The 23,507-nt window shown below is 36.9% G+C and overlaps 1 protein-coding gene across 4 annotated transcripts in view; it reads left to right on the top strand.

Moving 5' to 3' along the window:
• neb (nebbish) overlaps positions 1-23,507 on the top strand; it is a 468,801-nt gene that overhangs the window by 290,729 nt on the left and 154,565 nt on the right. For all 4 annotated transcript variants that reach the window (XM_067145417.2, XM_068227214.1, XM_068227215.1 and 1 more), the window contains one exon: positions 16,602-16,790. In XM_067145417.2, the coding sequence (XP_067001518.2) occupies positions 16,602-16,790 (189 nt within the window). The remainder of the gene's footprint in view (positions 1-16,601; positions 16,791-23,507) is intronic.

Here is a 23,507-nt window from a genome sequence, read left to right as displayed (position 1 = left end):
TAAATATTGTCTTGATAACAATTTATTATTTTTGGAATGAAAAATATTCATATTTAAAAGAAATAATAAATTGCACATTTAAGGGTTAAGATATTGAGCAATTAAAGAGAGTTCATGCTTTTAGGTGCAATACTTCATAAGATATTAATTATTGACTGTTACTGTTAAGAACACTATATTTATAGAAAAATGCAGTTACAGCTTTCACTAATTTTCTTACCAATTGTATGAAGTTTTCATGACATCAAGTGCCAAAGACTTGAACTGCTGCATAACTTACATTTATTAAGAAGATCCTTAGGTAGCAAAACATAGAAATGCAATTTTTACACCCTAGACACTTTTGTTTAACTCTGCTGTAAAATTTCCATTGCCGACTTTGGGTCCCTTTCCGCACGAGTCACACATAAGGATTATAGCCAATAGTAGGAAAAGTAGAAATTGTTGTTGGATTTGATGAGATAATTTTAATGAATAGTGGCAATTCCTGTTCAAGAACTCTGTCATATCCAAGTAAAGTGAAAAACTGTCTAGAAGCCAGAAACAACCGTTTGCACCCATGAAATTTGCATCCATGAAATTCGCACCCATGAAATTCAAACACGGCAGCAACCAGATTGAAGTGGTTTAAGTATCTATCTGCATAAACTCTCCAGTCACACACACATTCTTTTTTGGAAAAGCAAAGCAAAATTTTTAATCAACTCTACAATGCCTCGCGAGACGGCATATAAGAACAAGGTGCCCATAAACTTCAAGAAGCTGCAGGACATTGGAAAAACCATACAGTACAAAGGCCACTAGGAAAGTTTTGCAATACGGAAAAACGGTTGGCTGGACACCCCTGTTACGGTGAGGGATGAAAAGAGGGGTGAAAAACTGTCTAGAAGACAGCAAGGCACGACCTTCACACCAGTTGTTACCAAGCAGTGGGATTGAAAGCAAGTTAAGATGTCGGTGTGGTCTAAAGGTGAATATCGTGCAATTATCCGCTACAATTTTGCTCGTGGATTAACTGTTGACCAGTGCCTGGAGGAAACGACTCCTATGCTGGGGAAAGACTGTCCACATCGGACAACAATTTTTTGCTGGTACAAGTAGTTCCAGAGGGGAAATTTTGGGGCTGAGTACGATCCTCGTTATGGGCAACCGTCTGAATGAGTGACTGAGGAAAACATTGAAGCTGTGAGGAAAATGTTGCAGCAAGAGAGGCAGTTGACATATCGGCAGGTAGAAGAGACCCTCCACATCCCTGCAACTGCTATTCATTCAATTCTACATGACCTTCTGCATGTTAGAAAGGTTTGTTCCCTTTGGGTGCCCCATTCACTTTCAGAGGAACAAAGGGCACATCGAGTGAAATGGTGCCGAAAAATGCTAAAACAGTTTGAAAATTGGACTTCGCGTAACGTCAATAGCATCGTTACAGGTGACGAAACTTGGCTTTATTATTATGATGTCCCAACAAAATCCCAGAACAAGGTGTGGCTGTTTGAAGATGAGGGTACTCCTGTGACTGTGCAAAAGTCAAGGTCAGTGAAGAAAAGGATGATTGCAGTATTCTTCACTAAACGGGGCATCCTGACTCTGAAGAAAAGGATGATTGCAGTGTTCTTCACTAAACGGGGCATCCTGACTCGGGTTGTGTAAGAAACACAAAGGACAGTTACTGCGAAGTGGTACAGTGAGACTTGTCTGCCTCAGGTCATCCAGGCTCTCAAGCAGCTCCGTCCAAGGTCACGGCTCAACACTTGTCTCTTGCATCACAACAATGCTCCAGCACATCGTGCTAATGTAACAATGGATTTTATTGCCAGATCAGGATTGACTGTGCTTGATCACCCTCCATACAGTCCTTATCTTGCCCCATGTGACTTTGCCCTCTTCCCAGAAGTCAAGATGAAGCTGAAAGGACAGCATTTTGCATCTGACCAGGAGCTTCTGGCAGCATGGGATGAAGAGTGTGAAAAAGTAACCGAAGAAAAGTGGCAGAGTTGGTTCAGTGACTGGTTTCGACGTATGGAGAAGTGTATTGAGTGTGGGGGAAATTATTTTGAAGAAGTCTAAAGCATTCACTCACATTGCAAAACTTTCCTATTGCCCTTTTTATGTTCATCATGAAGAACTAGTTACCTTACTTACCTTACCTATGGCGCGACGGCCCGTTTTCGGGTCATGGCCTCCCCAGTTGCTCTCCGCCAAACTTGTCGATCTCCAATTCCGGATCTTGAGGATATGTGCTGCGTCCTGATGTACACCATCTTCCCATCTGTTACGTGGCCTTCCCACAGGCCTTCCTCCTCCAAAGTCTCCTAAGAATACCTTCTTTGGGATTCGGTGTTCTTCCATCCTAATTAGATGACCTGCCCATTTAAGTCTCTTCATTCGAATGGCATGTGACAGGGGTGTCTCCCCATACAGGGAATATAGTTCATTGTTATATCTGATTCTCCATTCCCCTTGTACGCATATGGGTCCATAAATTCTCCTCAGGATTTTCCTTTCGAAGGAATCTATCTTCTCCACGGCTTTCTTTGGGAGGGTCCACGTATCACTTCCATACATCACTATACTGCGAATGAGGGTTTTGTATAGCATAACTTTTAAGCTCTGATTTATATCTCTACTTCTGAAAAGTGGTAGTACTGCAAAGTATGCTCTGTTGGCAGCTTGAATTCTTGCCTGTATTTCCTCATTCTTGTTGCTCAGATGTACACCAAGATATTTAAATTCATCCACCACCTCCACTTTGGATCCTTCAGGGACAAGTTGGTCATTTGTATACTTCCTTCTCTGAGCCTGCACCATTACCTTCGTCTTTTGTTCATTGATCTTAAGTCCAATCTCTTTGCCTTCTCTACTCAAGTCTTCAAATGCTTCTTTAACTGTCCTTGTTGTTCTTCCCATCAAATTTATGTCATCAGCATATCCAACTAGTTGAGCTGTTTTGTACAGAAGTGTTCCACTGGTGTCCACCCTTAACTTTCTAATCACTGACTCTAGTGCCAGGTTAAATAGAATTGGTGCGAAGCCATCTCCTTGCTTCAATCCCTGATTCACTTCGAAGAAGCTGCCTATTTCAGTCTGAATTTTCACTCCCACCATCGTATTTCTCATAGTCAGTTCCACCAGTCGCACCAGCTTTTCTGGTAGAACTCTCTTAATATCTCCATTAATTTATCCTCATCAAGAGTCGTATGCTTGTTGAAAGTCGATAAACATCTGTACCACATCTATGCCCCGTTCCCAACACTTCTCCAACACTTGTTTCACAGTAAATATCTGATCAATAGTGGATCTTCCCTTCCGGAACCCTGCCTGGTATTCTCCTAGAATTTCTTCCACCAGGGGTTCTAGTCTCTTGTCTCTTCTTCAGAATGGAAGTGAACAGCTTATATACTGTACACAGCAGTGTGATCCCTCTATAATTGCTACATACCAACTTATCCCCTTTCTTGTATATTGGGCATATGATGCCTTTGTGCCAGTCTTCAGGCATTTCTTCTGTATTCCACACACTCACAATTAGATCATATATAGCTTCTTGTAGTGTGGTTCCTCCGTATTTCCACAACTCTGCAGGGATTCCATCGATACCTGGTGCTTTATTGTTTTTCAGTTGCTGTATGGCTTCTATCACTTCTTGCATAGATGGTGCTGTGACTTCTGATTCATTTGTCTCAGTATTATTCCTTGAGGTAGTTGGTGTTTTCCCTTTCATTTCTACTGGGTTCAGGAGGTGTTGGAAATGTTCCTTCCATCTATCTTGGACCCCTTCTTTATCTCCCAAAAGCTGTCCATTTCTGTCCTTACACATGTTTGTTCTTGCCTTGAATCCTTCTTTCACTTCCTTAACTTCTCTGTAAGCCATGTAGCTATTATCTTCTTTAAATTCCTCCACTATTCTAGCCATTTTCTCATTTAATTTTCTTCTCTTCTTTCTTCGACATACATTCCTTACTTCTTTATTCTGGTTTTCAACCTCTTGTTTCTTCACCCTTGTTGGTCTCTCTAGGTATGCTTTATATGCTTTATCTCTTTCTTCTATGGCTTTTTGGCATTCCTCATCAAACCATTCCTTTGTGTTCCTTTTGGGTACAATGTCTAGTGTGTCCTTTGCCACGGCCTTAATGCTTTCCTTCAGAGCAGTCCATTTGGTCTCGACCGTTGCTCTTTGGTCCTTATTATATTTCTCTACCAGCACTTTTGCCATTCTTTTCCCGTATCTTTCTGATACTTCCTTATTCTTCAGTTCACAAGTATTGTACTTTTCTATCCTACTCATTCCTTCCTTTCTTGTTTTCATAATGCGGCACCTTAAGATTGCCTTAACTAGAAAGTGGTCGAAGCCACAACTTGTTCTTCTGAATGATATGACATCCATGATATTGGATGCCCATCTTTTCTCCATCATTACATGGTCTATTTGATTACAGGTCTTTCCATCCTGCGATATCCATGTTTGCTTGTGTACCCCTTTATGAGGGAAATAAGTTGACATCACTTTCATGTTTCTGATGGTAGCAAGGTCAAGCAATCTCTGTCCATTATCATTAGTAGTGTTGTGTAAACTATGGATCCCTATTATTCCTTGATATATCTCCTCCTTCCCAATTTGTGCATTAAGGTCTCCTATTATCATCTTAGCATCGTTTGATGGGATTGAATCTAGCACTCGTTCCAGTTCAGCATAGAACTGATCCTTGACTATCTGTTCCTTGTCTTCCGTTGGTGCATATACATTTACGATTGTTAAGTTGTAGAATCGCATTTTAACACGCAATGTTGCCAATCTTTCATTTACTGCCAAAAACTGTAGTACATCATCTTTAGCTTGTTTTCGTACTATAAATGCTACTCCTCCTTCTTGTGCATTCCTTGACTTCCCACTACTGAATATTGAGTGGGTTTTGGTGTCCCATATCTCATCCCTTCCTGACCATCTAGTTTCTTGTAAGGCTGCTATGTCCACTTTGTTGACTTCTAGTTTCTGCATCAGTACTTTCAGTGCTCCGGCTCGTAGAAGTGTGCATACATTCCATGTACCAATTGCGTAGTCCCTTGCCTTTAGCTTATCTCGTCGTCTATTAAATCCACCATTCCGAGGCATATTCTGGGGCTTCGCAACAGTTGGTTTTCCGGAGCAAGGTTGTTAGCCTTGCTCCAACTCCCAGCAATCCTGGAGGACCGATGTTTTCGGTTAGGGTAATCTCCCTTAGCTGATTGGTCCCCATTTAAGCGTCGGGAACTCGCTTTCTGCCCTTACATGACTTAGCCGTGTACCTTAAGGAATGTACCCGTTGCCCAGAGGCCACGGCGTGGACGTGCATGTATCGGACTTGGAAGAACTAGTTACAGAGGGAATTGGCCTTGCGGTTAGGGTCATGCAGCTGTAAGCTTGTGTTCGGGACATACTGGGTTCCCTCCTTCGACTTTGATGTGTTAGTGCAGCGTTAAGCAAAATAAAAAAAATGAAAAAAAAAAAAGAGTGATAACTAGAGCTGCTTTCAGTCCGTATGTTAGAATTGGTACAAGATATGTTTTGTACAGTGTGAGCTTGCAAGCTTCGGCCAAATATGGCAAATGAAAGGTAATCCTTGTAATGTCTGATGTCACGAGTGAGGTTGTAAATTATGCTTGTGCAAGATGGAGGTGGTTTTATGTTACAAATACGTTTTTAGACAAAATATGACATATTCATTATGGATATCTTTATGCCCCATTAAACTGACCACGGAGCAGAAATGATTTAAACCACTTTTTTTTTAAATGATTTTGAAAGTTGTTTATTAAATTAATATTGACCTTCCACTAACACAAATTAACCTGAGTAGCTGCTTCACAATCATCATCATCATCATCAGTTTTCCGATGCATCTATGTCACTTCTCAGCCACGACTCGATTCCTGTTACAATATCTGGTAAATACATATCTATTATATTACTTAATTCTGTTCCTTTCTTTACAATACTTCCGCAGTTTGACACTAACAATTTTATGTCATTCTTACTCAACTTACTGCTTCCTATACTACCATCACAGCTCCCTAGTCCACCCTGTTTTACTGAATGTACTACTCTACAACTTTCCAATCTGGCAAGACTTTACTTCCATACATCAAAGTGATAAGCAAGGCATCACCTCCTCGGTCTCCTCGCGAAGCACTTGTAAAACACCGAACAACCATCCCCTAGGACATCATTACAATCCTTATAAGAGTGGAGGGTGAGGGGCCTATAACTTCCACACTAACAAGGGAGCAAGAAGAAGAAGAAGAAGAAGAAGAAGATGAAGATGAAGATGATTTGTTCAGCCAGGCTGAGTGGCTCAGGCGGTTGAGGCACTGGACTTCAGACAACAACTAGGCAGCTTCGATTCTGGCTCAGTACAGTGGTATTTGAAGGTGCTCAAATACGTTAGCCTCGTGTCGGTAGGTTTACTAGCACATAAAAGAACTCCTCCTGGACCAAATTCCGGCACCTCAGTGTCTTCTTAAACTGTAAAAGTAATTCGTGGGATGTAAAGCAAATAACATTATTAGTCTATTATTATTATTATTATTATTATTATTATTATTATTATTATTATTATTATTATTGTTTGTTCATTCACCCAAGTTTCTGGTTCAATCACTCTAAGTGGGGAAGGAAGGTTAATACCTCTCTAGCCAGTAATAAACTTGGTGCGTCATTCTGATACAGGCTGAGTGAACCTCAGGTCAGCATATCACTCCAAAAGTAGATCTCTCTTTTCCGAATGTCTCGCCTTACTGTTACATAAGCATACTATCAGATAAATGGGACATGTTTCGCCCTCAATTCACTATATGTGGAAATTGATGTATTGAATAGGTGGATTAAAGATCGCCTTTATTGTTTTTGAATTATAAATTTTCAATACGGACCAAAAATGAGATTTATAACATGTAACATACCTCTTAATCGAGCAGCTCATCTCCTTTTTCCCAAGTCTTCCCAGCCAAAACTTTACAACATACCTCTTAATCGAGCAGCTCATCTCCTTTTTCCCAAGTCTTCCCAGCCAAAACTTTACAATATTTTTGTAACGCTACTCTGTTGTCGGAAATCGCCCAGAACAAATCGAGCTGCTTTTCTTTGGATTTTTTCCAGTTCTTGAATCAAGTAATCCTGGTGAAGGTCCCATACACTGAAACCATACTCTAGTTCGGGTCTTACTAGAGACTTATATCCCCTCTCCTTTACATCCTTACTACAACCCATAAAAACCCTCATAACCATGTGCAGAGATCTGTACCCTTTATTAACAATCATATTTTTGTGATTACCCCAATGAAGGTCTTTTCTTATATTAACACTTAGGTTCTTACAATGATCCCCAAAAGGAACTTTCACCCCATCAACGCAGTAATTACAGCTGAGAGGACTTTTCCTATTTGTGAAACTCACAACCTGACTTTTAACCCCGTTTATCATCATACCATTGTCCAACGTCCATCTCACAACACTATCGAGGTCACCCTGCAGCCGCTCACAATCTTGTAACGTATTTATTACTCTGTACACAATAACATCATCTGCAAACAGCCTTATCTCTGATTCCACTTCTTTACACATATCATTGATATATATAAAAGAACATAAAGGTCCACTAATACTGCCTTGAGGAATTCCCCTCTTAATTATTACAGGGTCAGATAAAGCTTGTCCTACTCTAATTCTCTGAGTTCTATTTTCTAGGAATATAGCCATCCATTCAGTCACTCTTTTTCTAGTCCAATAGCACTCATTTTTGCCAGTAGTCTTCCATGATCTACCCTATCAAATGCCTTAGATAGGTCAATCGCAATGCAGTCCATTTGGCCTCCTGAATCCAGGATACCTGCTATATCTTGCTGAAATCCTACAAGCTGAACTTCAGTGGTATAACCTTTCTTAAACCCAAACTGCCTTCTGTCAAACCAGTTATCAATTTTGCAAACATGTCTAATATAATCAGAAAGAATGCTTTCCCAAACCTTACATACAATTTTTGTCAAACGGACTGGCCTGTAATTTTCAGCTTTATGTCTATCACCCTTTCCTTTATTCACAGGGGCTACTATAGCAACTCTCCATTCATTTGGTATAGCTCCTTCAACCAAACAATAATCAAATAAGTATTCCAGATATGGTACTATATCCTAACCCATTGCCTTTAGTATATCCCCAGAAATCTTATCAATTCCAGCTGCTTTTCTAGTTTTCAACTTTTGTATCTTACTGTAAACGTCATTGTTATCATAGGAAAATTTTAATACTTCTTTAGTATTACTCACCTCCCCTATCTGGACATTATCCTTGTAACCAACAATCTTTACATACTGTTGACTGAATACTTCTGCCTTTTGAAGATCCTCGCATACACACTGTTCTTGTTCATTAATGATTCCTGGAATGTCCTTCTTTGAACCTGTTTCTGCCTTAAAGTACCTATACAAACCCTTCCATTTTTCACTAAAATTTGTATGACCACCAATTATGCTTGCCTCATGTTATCCTTAGCTGACTTCTTTGCTAGATTCAATTTCCTAGTAAGTTCCTTCAATTTCTCCTTACTTCCATAACCATTTCTAACTCTGTTTCTTTCCAACCTGCACCTTCTTCTTAGTCTCTTTACTTCTCTGTTATAATATAGTGGATCTTAACCATTCCCTACCACCTTTAAAGATACAAACCTATTTTCACATTCCTCAACAATTGCTTTAAGCCCATCCCAGAGTCCGTTTACATTTTTATTTAGCATTTTCCAGCGATCATTGTTACTTTTTTTAAACTCCCTCATGCCTTTTTTATCAGCCATATGGTACTGCCTAATAGTCCTAATTTTAATACCCTCCTTTCTTTCACACTTATTTTAAACTATGACAAAAACAGCTTCGTGATCACTAATACCATCTATTACTTCAGTTTCTCTATAGAGCTCATATGGTTTTATCAGCACCACATCCAAAATATTCTTCCCTCTAGTTGGTTCCATCACTTTCTGAATCAGGTGCCCTTCCCATATTTATTTGCCATTTGTTTTTCATGCTTTCTGTTATTCGCATTACCTTCCCAATTGACATTTGGTAAGTTGAGATCACCTGCTACTATCACATTCCTTTCCATATTATTTCCAACATAGCTGATTATCTAATCAAATAATTCTGAATCAGCGTCAGCACTACCCTTTGTCAGTCTGTATACTCCAAAGACATCAAGTTGCCTATTATCTTTAGAGATGAGCCTTATACCCAAAATTTCATGTTTTTCATCCTTAACTTTTTCATAGCTTACAAATTCTTCCTTCACCAGAATGAATACTTTCCCTCCTAACACTGCTATCCTATCTCTATGATATACACTCCAGTTCCATGAGAATATTTCTGCATCCATTATATAATTTCTCAGCCATGATTCAACTCCTATTGCAATATCTGGTAAGTATGTATCTATTAAATTACTTTATTCAATTCCTTTGTTTACTATGCTTCTACAGTTGAGCACTAACATTTTTATGTCATCCCTACTTGATTTCCAGTTCCCTGTTCGCTTAACACTGCTCCCTAGGCCACCCTGTTTTCCTGAATGTACCTGCCTATAACCCTTCTAAACAAGTTTCCTAACTTACATGTACCACCACTGCAGTTTAAGTGAAGGTCATCTGAGCGCAGATCCCTGTCTCCTACCCACCCATTAGGATCTAGAAATCTCACTCCCAGTTTCCCACATACCCACTCCATAGTCTCATTTAAATCCCCAATCACCCTCCAGTCAGTATCCCTTCTACAGAGTATTCCACTAATAACAATCTCCGCTTTCTTAAACTTCACCCGTGCTGCATTTACCAGATCCCACACATCTCCAACTATGTTGGTACTTATATCAGCTTGCCTTACGTTGTTGGTACCAACATGAAACATTACCACCTTCTCCTTCCCCTCCTCCCTCTCTTCTACTTTCCTCAACATCTGCCTCAACCTAATTCCTGGATAACACTCTACCCTGGTACCCTTTCCTCCACACACTTTCCCCACGTGTCTAACGATGGATTCCCCCATGACCAGAGCCTCAACCCTACCCACCTCATTTGATCCCCTCCCCTCCTGGTCAGCCCTATCTTTCCTGATAGCTGCAGAAGCTACTTCCTCCTCCCTTTTCTCCTTCCCATGACCCTGTTCCACCTGTCTTTTCCTATCCTCTACTCTACGGTTTCCTTTCCTACCTTTTCCCTTCCTCCTACTTCCACACATCTCACCAACAGTTCCCTGTCCCTCATCTTCCCTCTGTTGTTCTACCTGGAGTGACTCGTACCGAGTTCGCACAGACACCTGTCCTGAATTCTGATCCTGAATAGAGCCCTTAGCCTGCAATCTCCTTCCCCTTAGAACATTAGACCACCTGTCTTCTACAACTCCTCCCTTTCCTTCCCCTCCCTCTTGTACACCTACTGTAACCTGTACATTGTTTGAGGGAGTCCTATCTTCCTTCCTGTCTTCTGTGAGAATCCTAATTATCTCCCTCAAACTTTCCAACTACTCCCTCATACCCCTCAATGCCTCGCTACACCCACAGTAAGTACACTCGCGCTCCTTAGCCATTCTTTACGGGGAAAAAATGAAATTAAAAATAAAATAACTTATTTGCAAAAAATAAATGAACGGAGGGATATATTTTCGGGGATAGTACACATCAATAAGGTAATTAATATACGACTACACTACAATATTACTTAGTCGTGCTCTTTTTTTTTTAATTTTTTATTCTACAACTCCTGACAGGATAAAAACTGCTGTTAATTACTGAATATCGAAAGTAATAGCCTACACAAGAACTACACAATTCCAAACTGCAATTAAGCCTATTCTAATTACAACAACAGTATTTTAGTAAGAGTTTATACGGATACCTCTACTACACCAGTACTACACAAATATTTTACAATAATAAAATAATCACACTAAATTCTAATAGGATATTAGGCCCACTTGTATACTACTGTACAGTACACTACAGTAAATTTAAACTACTTTCAGACGTATCCTAATTACGATACCGGTACCGAACCGTATGTCACTAAACTAAGCACAACAGAAATGAAATTTGCAAGAACTACTGTACTCAAAGATTACCAACGAAGCTAAATGCTTAGACAAATTATGATTAGTATTACGGTCTAATAGATACACACGAAAAATAACACACGAATATAGCAGGCAGGATACGGCACTATCTAAATGTACTGTATCTATACTACAATGTATCTACACTACACTACACTACACTACACTACACTACACTGCGTTTGGTTAAATGCTTAAGTATCGAAAGGATTGCCGTACACGAAGAAAAACACGAATATAATTGGCAAGATACTATCTAATATATTATACCTTCTCTTCACTATAATTCTACTGAAATGTGGTTATGTGATTATTACAGCTGGTGGATTACTATTATTTTCCCTACTCCACGGGACGGAGAATAAAAGTGTCCTTAATTAGGCCTACTGAAAAATACGAGGTTGTCGACAGTAATTTCTCAAATATTTTTATCAAAACTACTACTACTACTCCAGGGACTTGAACTGCAATTACTGGGATATATGAACTTTATTATTATTATCTAACCGCTCATAAATACTGAAAGATCGAGGGAGCGAAATATAAATTACGGATACTTTAACTACCTACTCAGAAGTACAAATGAATGGAATACAAGGTCAGCTGATTTTTATTTATATTTACTTGACTACACTACACCCTTTGTTCATGACTGTAGCCAACAATGCAATATTTAAATATCACTACTCCCAATTTCTACCAACAAGCACTAAACACCTCTGTATTAATAGCACTAAATGAATCACAAATACACAAAATTAAGCTATTTCGATAGGTTTTAACTACTTTATCACTACAATAATGCAAGAGCTCTCTCAACAGCCAACCGTTCTCAAGTGCATCGAACAATGGGCCTCTACTGTTTTGAGATAATGAAGGTTTTATGTTAGAACACTTAGTGTGCCAAAGTCCTATGTGGTAGTGCTTCGTGGAGCACTTTTTTTCAATCGATGCAGTTAAGTAGATCGTAATGTATCTCTAAGAAACAATTTTATAAAAATTTCCGAATTCTACTAATTACTATTAATTAAAATCTAAGGTACCTAGTTTTAGCACTAACATAAACTGGTATTAATACAGATATCTGTGACACAAGGACTGAAAAGAAAAGATAAAACTTCAATATTTTTGGATGTTACTTATCCATATTTTATTCAAACTCTACAAAATATAAAAACTCACAGTTCAGCACCATTTTTCTTGCATTTACTAATCATCTGCACTGCACTGACTGCTCGATGAGTAAGGAAGATTAGCATAAAAGCTGTAATAATCTTTGTTCATGGCTGCTGGTCTACTGTGTAAAAGAGACATCAAATCGTCGTCCTTGGCTTTGCTGATGCATTTAGGTTCCTTGTACAAAAGCTGCAATGACTGGTGTGAAGATTGGAGTGTGGTTGTGCTGCAGTCAACTACTCTGAAATCTTGGTTGTCAAAGTTTTCCTTAAATTTGAAACAGTCAGGGAAGCTTGCCTCAAATTTAATCCAATACACTTTTTGCCAATGAACTGGCTGCCCCCTTTGTATCTTTCTTTCTCATAATAAAGTTGGTTTGCACAAATGTTTTACAATCTCCAAAGACAATGTTGTCGATGACTGTGTATGGCTTGTGCCCCTTTTTGTGAGCACTGCGTGCAATCGCTTTCCAATGCCTTGGCCAGTACGATTTTCCAACTCACTTGAATTCAGGTCCTATAGCTGAATGAATAGTCACATTCCATCTCAGAGTGTCACTTATTGGAACTAGTTTCGAAGGTCATCATCAGCCAAATCCCGAGTTGCACAGTGTATCTGATAGTTCATAGAAATGGTAAAAAAGTCGTGAAAACACAGTGGTTTGACACTATAAATGTGAAAAAGTCCAAATTGTTGTCAAAGTTTTGGATAATGCATAAAATTCATGATTTAATGCACTTAGCCATTCGAGGAAGAATTCAAGAAGAAGAATTTGGGGGTTTAAGATTCTTGAGGTTTGTATATATCCCTCCTTATGAAGTTCTAATAGTTCCGCTGCAATGTTTTGGACGTATTGCAGGTAAGGTCTCATTGGTGATCGAAGTTTCAGATTATGTTTAAAAATGCATACATCAATGCATATAGTTGTCATTGTAGGATAACGAAGATTCTTGAGAATTACGTATCACGCGATACAGAGTTCTAAAAGCTGCAAATCATCAACAGTAGTAGTAGTAGTAGTAGTAGTAGTAGTAGTAGTAGTAGTAGTAGTAGTAGTAGTAGTGCTGAGAAAACAGTTAATGGTAAACAGGTCATTCAAAGAGATTAAAGTCCTTAAAAAACTGAAAGTGAAAGTTTAAAAAGTTTAAAAAATTAAATGGTGTAGAAGATTCGCAGTTCAGTGTGGAAATCGAAATTAATAAAGTTGTAAATAATAATAAAAGCCACATTAGTAAAATGGTAATGGAAAAAGATGAAAAATACAATATTATTTTATAAAGAAAATATGTGATATGTGACTCACCCTGTGTTGGATGTATGGGATAACTTTTGTGACGGGGAAACAAGATAAAGGATGAAAAAGAAAGGTAGGAGAAATTTTGGAGAGAAATGGGGAATGGAAGGGGAAAAAAGAGGAGGGGTTAGTTTAATGGGAATGGAAATGGGGGAAGAAAACAAATAGAAATGGTAATGAAATATGTAATATGTGAATCAATTTGCGGTGCGAAGTGTTGGACATAATATATAATTTATGTGAAAGGAGGCAAGAATAAGGAAGGTAAGGAAAGAGAAAACAGGTAAGATAGTTCGGAGACAATTGGGGTAGGGAGGTGAAAAAACGAGAGAAGAGGGGCTAATTAAGGTGGGGATGAGGGAACAGGAGAAAACGCTGAGGAGAGGTGCCATGAATAGACTCGAAAATTGATTTTAGATTAGTTAAATTAAAATTTTTAAAAATAATAATCGTTAGGTCAAGTAGAATGTTGGTTTTCTCAGAAATGTCATTTAGGTTATAGTTTGAGTTGAAATATTGATCTGAATATATGAAACAGAAAACTGTTATATTGAGTAGGGAACCTGTGTTTAATGTTTTAAGGATTTCCATATCTTGCTTTATGTTGATAAAATTATGGTTGTAGTCTTGCATGTCTGTTGAGCATTTGTTGTATCTCAGGGCATTAATATATTCTGTGTATCTTGTGATGAAACTCCTTCTAGTCTGTCCAATATATGAAAAATTGCAATTATTACACTTGATTCTATAAACTCCTGATTTTGAGAAACTATTAATTCTGTTAACAGAAGTGGGGTTGTATAAGATATCGTCATTTTTATTATCTGTTTTAAAGGCTATTTTTACATTGTATTTCCTAAAAATATTAGTGATTTTGTAGGTCTTTATCAAAAGTGAAAGTGGAAAGTAAGGCGATGATGGCTCGTTCTTTTTTTAAAGTGGTTGAGGGGCGATGTCTGTATTTGTTATTCTTTCAATTAAAAAATTATTGTAACCATTGGATTTATAATACCAATATAAATGGTCCATTATTGGACATTATAATTTTCAAGCTAACTCATTCCTGGTTGCCAGCGTTTCACCCCCGTGTGCTAAGTTATAAGTGATAAGTTATATATTTACTCATTCGGAACAAATATTTCAGATTCCCTATGAGAATCAACATCTATATCATCTGATGGCCAAGCAGGCATCAAATTTTTTGTAGCGAGACAAAGCCTCTCATAGTACATTGGCACTACCGGTGGCTACAATTAGTCTACTCAGTGGCCTCCAGGGTATGCACTAGCCACGCGTCTTGGTAGGTGTGCTAAGTACCAACTGATGATCCCAGGCTAGCACACGGGGGTGAAATGCTGGCAACCAGGAATGAGTTAGCTGGAAAATGTATAATGTCCAATAACGGACCATTTATATTGGTATTATAAATTCACTCATTCAGAACAAATATTTCAGATTCCCTATGGGAATCAACATCTATATCAACCATTGGATTTGGCGATGTATCGAATTGTGTTCACTTCGTTTTTTAGATCTTTTTTAGACATGGGTACAATGAAGGCTCTGTGAACTAAGCTATTGTAAGTTGCCCATTTGTAAGTCTGTGGATGTGTTGAATCGAGATGGATTGTGGAATTTCTGATGATTTTGTAATTTTAAAAAGTTGGGTGTCTGGTGATGGTTAGATCTAAATATTTTATTTTTTGGTCTTGTTTGGATTCTGGTGTGAATTTAATATGAGGATCAATGTTATTAAGATTGAGAAGGGTGGTAGTAATGTTGACTGTATTTTTCATCTAAAATAACTAAGATATCATCAACATATCTGGTCCAAAAGAGAATATTGTTAAGGTTTTGGTTGTTGTCAATCTTATTATGTTCATGGAAATCTAGGTATATTTCAGCTGGGATATCTGAGGTAGGCGAGCCCATTGCTAGACCTTTCTGTTGATAGATAACTGTATCAAAAGTGAAGAAATTGTTATTTACAACTAATTTTAAAATAGACATGAATTCAAGGATTTCTAATTTACTCAAATGACTCTCTTAATTTAAATTATTTTTCAATAATAGGGTAAAGTTTTGATATTTGTATACTGGTATACATATTAACAATATCGAAAGAATGAAGGGAGTGATAGGGTTGGATATTGAAGTTCTTCATTTCTATCGAATGTTATAGCAGCATTTCTTAACAGGAGGTACCCTCCCAAGTGTCCTAGTTGACAGCATTGATCATTCAAGGTCGGACCATATTGCTAGTTCATAGTCTTCTGCCAGGAAACCGCTTGTGACTTGTGATACAGGAGTTGCAACTTAAGTGCATCCTGCCTTGTTTCTCCATAAATTAGTAACACAAAATTTCTCGTGTTAGGAATATATTGTGAATGAATAAGTTCTGTGATGTGACCTGGTAAGTGTGGATGAACATCGTGTCCCTAATACATTGGGGCATGAACTGTTGTTAAAAAAAAAACTGCGTAAGGTTGGATGCGAGCCGTTACACTACCGATACTCGGATACCACAGGTGACCTGCACATTACTGATTCAGCCAGAAAAGAACATTTGTGATAATTGCTACAGCCCTTCCACCTCTAAAGTTAATATCCGTGCCAGAGTTGTCAGTCGGGATTTATGGCATACACTGTACTTTCTGCCATTACAGATCATGCGGTATTGCTTATTAATTTGATCTTATTACGAGTATGTGTGTGATTTCAGGGAGCAATAAATTGCATGGTTGTACAATGGTCGATAGGTTTGGGTGGGGAAATTGTGCATAGCAGTTTTTCGTGTGCTAGTTCCATGGCTCTGTTACATTGCTTACACACAGGCAGGATGGAGAGCAATATCAGTCTTGAGGACGAATTTAATGTTGATTGGGTTTCATAAAACTAAATAATAAGGGGCAGGTGGGCCATTCAGTGTATATATAGACAGCATGGATGTCTCTCTCCCTCTCAAAATGAATGTATTAATATAAGTTACATTTTTTTCTTTTTTCAGAGATCTTCGTGCTGAAGTAGAACGACTGAGAGCACTAAGAGAAGAGTATGAACGCCAGAAGAAGTTTGCTGTGCCGCGTCGCCTCGTAGATAATGAAATGATGAGCGAGATCCGCTCCAAGGAGCTGGAGATTGACAAGCTTAAAGATCAGCTAAAGCAGAGTGAGGAACACCTCTCTAGGACACATAAGTATGCCTTGCACATTCCTCTCATGTTTGATTTTATCTGTTATTCTCATTTGTATCTTTTACTTTAGGTACTGACCCAAGACTACCTTTATAACATTTTATTTATCATTTTCCTGTCAAGTCAGCTCCAATATTTATTTATTTATTTATTTATTTATTTAATTTATTTATATAAAGCTTTCTCTTACACTAAACCAAGGTTAACCAATACATGAAACTAATACAATATTCAGTTATTAGGAAATAATTTAAAAACTAATCTACAAAATAGTTATAATCTTTTTTAAGATTTTGATAATATATATATAATTGTTGTTATTATAATAATAAATTAACCATACTAGTGTGCCATTCCACTATTCCAGAAATAAAACTCAATCGAGTCGGGATGAACGCAATTACTGACAATGAAATTAAACATAATGAATAAATTATATAAAATGTCAAGGAAATTCAGAATAACGTGAAGTTGAAATGTATAAGATCATAATGGCAGTGGTAAAGACAAAATAAGAATTCAAATTGTTGAGACCAGCACTGTAAAAATGACACAAATGAGAAAGTTATCCAAGGGAACGGACGTATTGCGATCTAGGAGCTGATTAGGTCGCGTAAAAGTATTGAGAAAGAAGAGAATTTATCAAAGAAAGCTTATTTACAATGTTTAAATAACAATATAACGCAAGAATATAGAAGAAGATTACATAAATAGTATTATGTATTAAAAAACACAACTGGAGAATTGATTAGCAACGGCATTGAAAACTGCAAGGACTAGAGAAGATATTCAATATAATGCAGTATCAATGTTTAATATTTGATACAGGTATTCTGTACAAGATAAAAGTCAAATAATTGCAGACATATTGGAGGTCTAATAGCAATTGAAATTACACAAAGCAGTATTAAGCAGAATCTAATAATTAAGTTATGTTAGAAGGCTTTGAAAACATCAATATGTTATAGCTGATTTCGTCAGTGTGTTTTGTCTTTTCAATTGAGCAATTCAAGAACACCATGGCTCTCTAATAAGACTTAAGGTAGACTGTCTGGGATGACCAGCACTCAGAGCTGCGGAGGATGAATGAATGATGATATCATTCCAGAAGTGAAGGAAAAAGATAAGTTTCTTAAATAAAATATGTGTATGTTGGTAGATAGTAGCAAAGGTAACCCATTTGTAGTTCAAGCCTAGATGTTATATCGTTATTGTCTTCAGATGACCTAAATTGTGTTAGGTTCTCGCGAGTGATTAATCATCATGTTCATATAAGGGAATAGGTAGTCTTCTTAAGGAACAAGACTAACACCAGTTAGGGAATGCAATGTAGTAATGTGATGCTGATATTTAAATCAAAGCAAAGAATTCCAACATGTCATGCCATATCATTTATGAAGTGTTTATGAGTAGAATATTATTAGGATCTTCGATAATATGCCAAGTGATGTGTTAATAGAGAGGTTATACATTATCATAATGGATTACGATAATGTTAGATATGGATATGACGGCAGAGAGAAGACGTGTTAGTGTTATTTAAGAAGATATTCTCGAATATTCATATAATCGGATCAATAAGTTATTTGTGCATCATATGAGTTATATACGCAAAATATTTGGAAGAATAGGAAGAGATACGATATGAAATTAGTAATGATTTATTTATTTATTTATTTATTTATTTTTTTTTTTTTATATATATTTTTATTTTTTTAAATGGAAATATACATGTGTTAGCCCATTACAATATTTGCTCATAACTTCTAACATTATAAAATATAATTAGAAAAGTACAACAAATAAGATAATCACAAAATAGAGTATGAAATAAAGAGGTATCTAACTGCAGCATAACAGTAGTGATAAAGATAAAGAATACAATAAAAAGAAGAAAAAAGCAAAACAAAAACAGGCAAATGGTATCTTTCATCTAGCTAATTATGTATAATAAATGCTTACAAGATTTCAAAAAGTCAGATTTCTTATTTTGAAATAAGTCTATATTCAGAGGATGTAATTTATTATACAGTGATATTGTTCTGTATAGGGGTGAATTTACATGTATGTTTGTATTAACTCTTGGCAAGAAAAACAAATTCCTAAATTTACCTGCCAGTTTTCTAGGTGCATACAGTAGGAGTTGACAAGTTAGATCAATACTGTCCATTTCATTGTTAACCAGCTTATAGAGAAACATCGACTGACATTTTCTTCTGATATCAAGCCTTTCAAAATCAAACATTTCAATCATCTTATGATATGTTAAATATTTAGGATATTCTCTGCTTTGCCTGAAGTATATATATTTCAAGAACTTTTTCTGGATCCTTTCTATCAAATTGGTGTGTAATTTTGATGATTGATTCCAAATAATAGAGGCATATTCCAGATTTGATTGAACTAATGAAAAATACAGACAAAATAAAGATTTATTACTTAAGCTATACGAATGTCTCATTATAAACCCAATGCTCCTGTATGCCTTAAACACAACATTTTCAATATGAGTAGTGAAACTTAAATCGCTAGTTAATATTACTCCAAAGTCATTAATTTAATTTACTTGTTGCATTTGGGCATCATTAATTGAGTACGTAAAATTTATCTTGTCTTTTTTCATTGATAAAGTGATCTTCCTGCATTTATTAATATTGAAGAGTAAATTGTTAAATTTGCTCCATTCAGACAAGATATTTAAATCAGCTTGCAGTTGTAAAGAATCATGCACACTTGATATTGATTTATATAATTTAATATCATCAGCAAATAATAATACCGTTGAGAACCGAATTTTGCTAGGAATATCGTTTACAAACAACAAAAACAGCAAAGGACCCGAATTAGAGCCTTGTGGTACTCCAGATTTTGCACAATGTAATTGTAAGAAAACATGTTTCTGTAACTTAAAAACTGTCTTCTAAGCTTCAAATATGAAACCAGAAGAGATATGAGAGACTGATCTAAATTATAATCCATTAATTCACTGACTAAACAATCCTATATACTTTGTCAAAGGCCTTTTGAAAATCTGAATAAATAGCATCTACTTGGGAGCGATTATCAGTCTTATTAGATACATACTGTACAAAGTTACATACATTTCTTACTATAGATTTCTTTGGCATAAAACCATGCTGATTGCATGGGATAATTCATTTGACATGATTAAAAACGTGTTATATGAAAGAAATGAGGAATGTATTGAATGAATATACAGTATATTGCTACGATGAAATAATAGATGAAAATGGAATATTTGAAGAGAAAGGAAATGTTATTGACACAAGTTAGGATTGTATATGTTCATGATGCAGTGACATTTTATTTGTTGGAAAATCCATATACTATGATGTGGTTTCACATTTATAAAATATTATGGCATAGTAAGATCACCAAAAGGAATCCACATAAGATTGTTTATTTGTTCACTTGGACGTTTTTAACTTGGTACTTCTACTTTAAAATCACATTTTCCTAAAATAATAATGGCATACATAGGTTGACATGGATGATTATTACCACATTGTATAATAAACATGATTGAGTAGATATCACATACTGTCTTCGAGAATGATGTTCCCTAGATATTAAAATAATTTGCACGAGGTCATATATTCATATATTTAGGCATAATTGAAAATGTGATTACCTTGTTATGTTCAATGATTGATTTACGTTGAATAGTGAATTAATATAAGACATAATGTTGATTAACATAGCAACTTCAATGTGAATAGAAGCAGATTTTTGCTGTTAAATAAGAAACTTGTTATTTTCCAGAAGCTTACCTTGAGATACTACAAAACAAGATGGATAGAACTTGTTTTAAGTGAGACTAATAAAAACTGATGTGTATAAAGAGAAATTGTATTATATTAACGCAACCAATAATTTCCCATGCATTTGCTCATTTTACCATTTTTCTTTGTGAATATTGTATGAAAGTTAACTAATGATGGAATTATATGATGTATTGAATAGGAGGATACACTCAATTTTTTACTTTTGTAAAGTGAAAACTGTCAATACGGAATGATTCTAATATCTTGTAATGTTGCAGAAAGTTCATTACGTCCTCTCAAATAACTGTTAGATGAGGGAGAAAAACAAGCTTTAGATTCAAAATCGGCATGTGCGAATTAACTAAAATTGCATATCTTCATTTCTGAGAGTGAGAAAAGTTTAAATTTATTGTACTGTGCAATTCTGTAGTCACCTGAGCAAAAATTCTACTCTTTCTGCCATCATACTTCACTTATACCAACTACATCCAACATTAGTCTATCCATCTCCCTTCTTAGATTCTCTAACCTACCACAACAGTTCAAACTTCCAACATTCCACTCTCCGACTTGCAGAATGTCAGTATCCATCTTCCTGATGATTGCCCCCCTCTTGTGTAGTCCCCACCTGGAGATCCAAATGGAGGATTATTTTACCTCTTGAATATTTTACTTGGGAGAAAGCCATCATCAGTACATCATTCCCGCAGAGAGAGCTGCATGTCCTCGGGTGTTGGTTACGGTTCTAATTCCCATTGCTTTCAGCTGTGTAGCAGTATCAACACAGCTACCCCCCTCCCATGGCACTACAGCCCTTGAAGGGCCTTGGCCTACCAAGCAACTGCTGCTCAGCCTGAAGACCTGCAGATCACGAGGTGTCATGTGATCAGCTCGATAAATCCTCTCGGCCGTATTTCGTGGCTTTCTAGACCGGGACCGCTATCTCACCATCAGATAGCTCCTCAATTCTAATCACGTAGACTGAGCGGACCTCGAACAAGCCCTCAGGTCCAGGTAAAAATCCCTGTCCTTGCCAGGAATCGAACCCGGGGCCTCCGGGTAAGAGGCAGGCACGCTACCCCTACACCACAGGGCCGGCATCAACACAGCTAAGTCATGTTAAATATTATTAAAAGGCCTTATCAGGGAGGGACTGCAAAAAACTAAAAATACAGTTTTGTGAGTTGGACAGCAGGCATTGGTATGATGGTAAATGAGGAGTAAAATCAGGTTGTTTCACAAAGAAGAAAAGTTGTATCAGTTTTAATTACTGTGTAAGTGGAAGTTCTTTATGGTAATCACTGCAATAACTACGAAACAATGTTAAATTGTACTAATCACTGTAATTTTGTTGGTGTTGATGTAAGGTAATCACATAAACAGCATTTTAAAAATTTTATAGATATCTTCTTATGATTATGATGGTATTTAGCGGTTGTAGTAAGGATGTAAAGGACATGGCATGTAAGTCCCTGGTATGACCACGATTAGAGTATGGTTCCAGCGTATGGGTCTCACCAGGATTACATGTGCAGAGGACTAGAAAAATTCCAAAGAAAGGAGTTTGCTTTTGTTCTGGGTGATTTGATCATTGTAGTTTCTACAAAAGTGGTGAAACCTTATGGTCAAATATCTGTTGGCAGTTGTTTTAATTAGCAATGGGAAATTATTAGTTTCAAGTTCCTGGTCAAGAAAATGGTGTTTAATATCCTAAAAAATGTCAGTTCCTATGCATTCTTGTAACACTTTACAAACCAGATGCTTGACCTTAAATGAACTCTGAACAGAAGGAACTTTAACATCCCTAATACTCATACTTTGCTTGAATGCAATTTCACAAAATTTACAAATTTTGCAAACATCTGTTGATGGTTTCACTAAACTGGCATCTTTGACTCAAATAAGGCCATTTGACTTATCACTAGTGTCTATTAAGGATGCTGAGACATTCTGGACATAGAATCTTATTTTCTAAACTCCTGACTACAAACCGTGCAATGTACTCAGAAATGTCCCATGTCATGTCATTGTAGTTTGTCTTTCCAGGTAATAAAATTTACTCATGATCCAGAAGGCAATGTTGAAGAGATGTTTAGAACAATACCTCAGATGAATACTCTAGCATTCCTGCTTTAGGGAATGATGCATTTATCACATCCTCAGGAGACTTGTTCTGAGTAGTCATAATACTGATTTTGTCCAGTGGGGTTATTATTATGTCCACCCTGAGATCTAATTTAACTAAACAGACTCTCAAGATTATCTTGACTTACTTTATACAGAGGAAAATACTTAAGTGGAAAGTTTTCTGATGAGTCGCCAACAAAGAAATCATACATTGAAATAAAATCCTGTCTTTCTGGTGGATAAGTACATGGGCTTGTCACTGAATCCTTCCTGTAGCTGCATAATGTACTGTTTGGCATGTTCAAGTGGAAAACAATTCGGCACTGAATATTCGCAAAAACCTATTGCTTACCTGTGAAAAGTTATCTCTGGTATTTTCTTTGAAGCTCTGTTTGCACATCTATACGCTACACAAGTCGACATTTTAAAATCATAACACAAACTTCCTTTATACAGGGTGAAGCGTAATTCGCGCACTCGGGCGTTGTAGCGCGACTCCTCACATGCCAGCAGTAAAAAAAATGTCTCTTACAAATTTTGGTCTTGCAAGTATATCCAGTAGAAAATGGACGTTGAAGAGTAGCAATCTGGCAACACTGTAACCATATGTAGGGTAACCACCGCTGTCAGCACATTCTTGTCGTGCGGTACAGTTGGTGCAGTGGGTAGAGTTTTTGGTTGCCATGCAGCAGGTCGATGGTTCGATCCTGGATTGAGGCGCATTTTTTATTTGCTAATTTCCATCTGATATTACCTACTGTAATACAGTAAGACACCATTTCTGAGGTCACATGTATCCTACATTTAC

This window comes from Anabrus simplex, chromosome 4 (genome assembly GCF_040414725.1).
Source record: "Anabrus simplex isolate iqAnaSimp1 chromosome 4, ASM4041472v1, whole genome shotgun sequence".
Classification (NCBI taxonomy): domain Eukaryota; kingdom Metazoa; phylum Arthropoda; class Insecta; order Orthoptera; family Tettigoniidae; genus Anabrus; species Anabrus simplex.
This window is presented reverse-complemented; position numbering and strand designations above follow the sequence as displayed.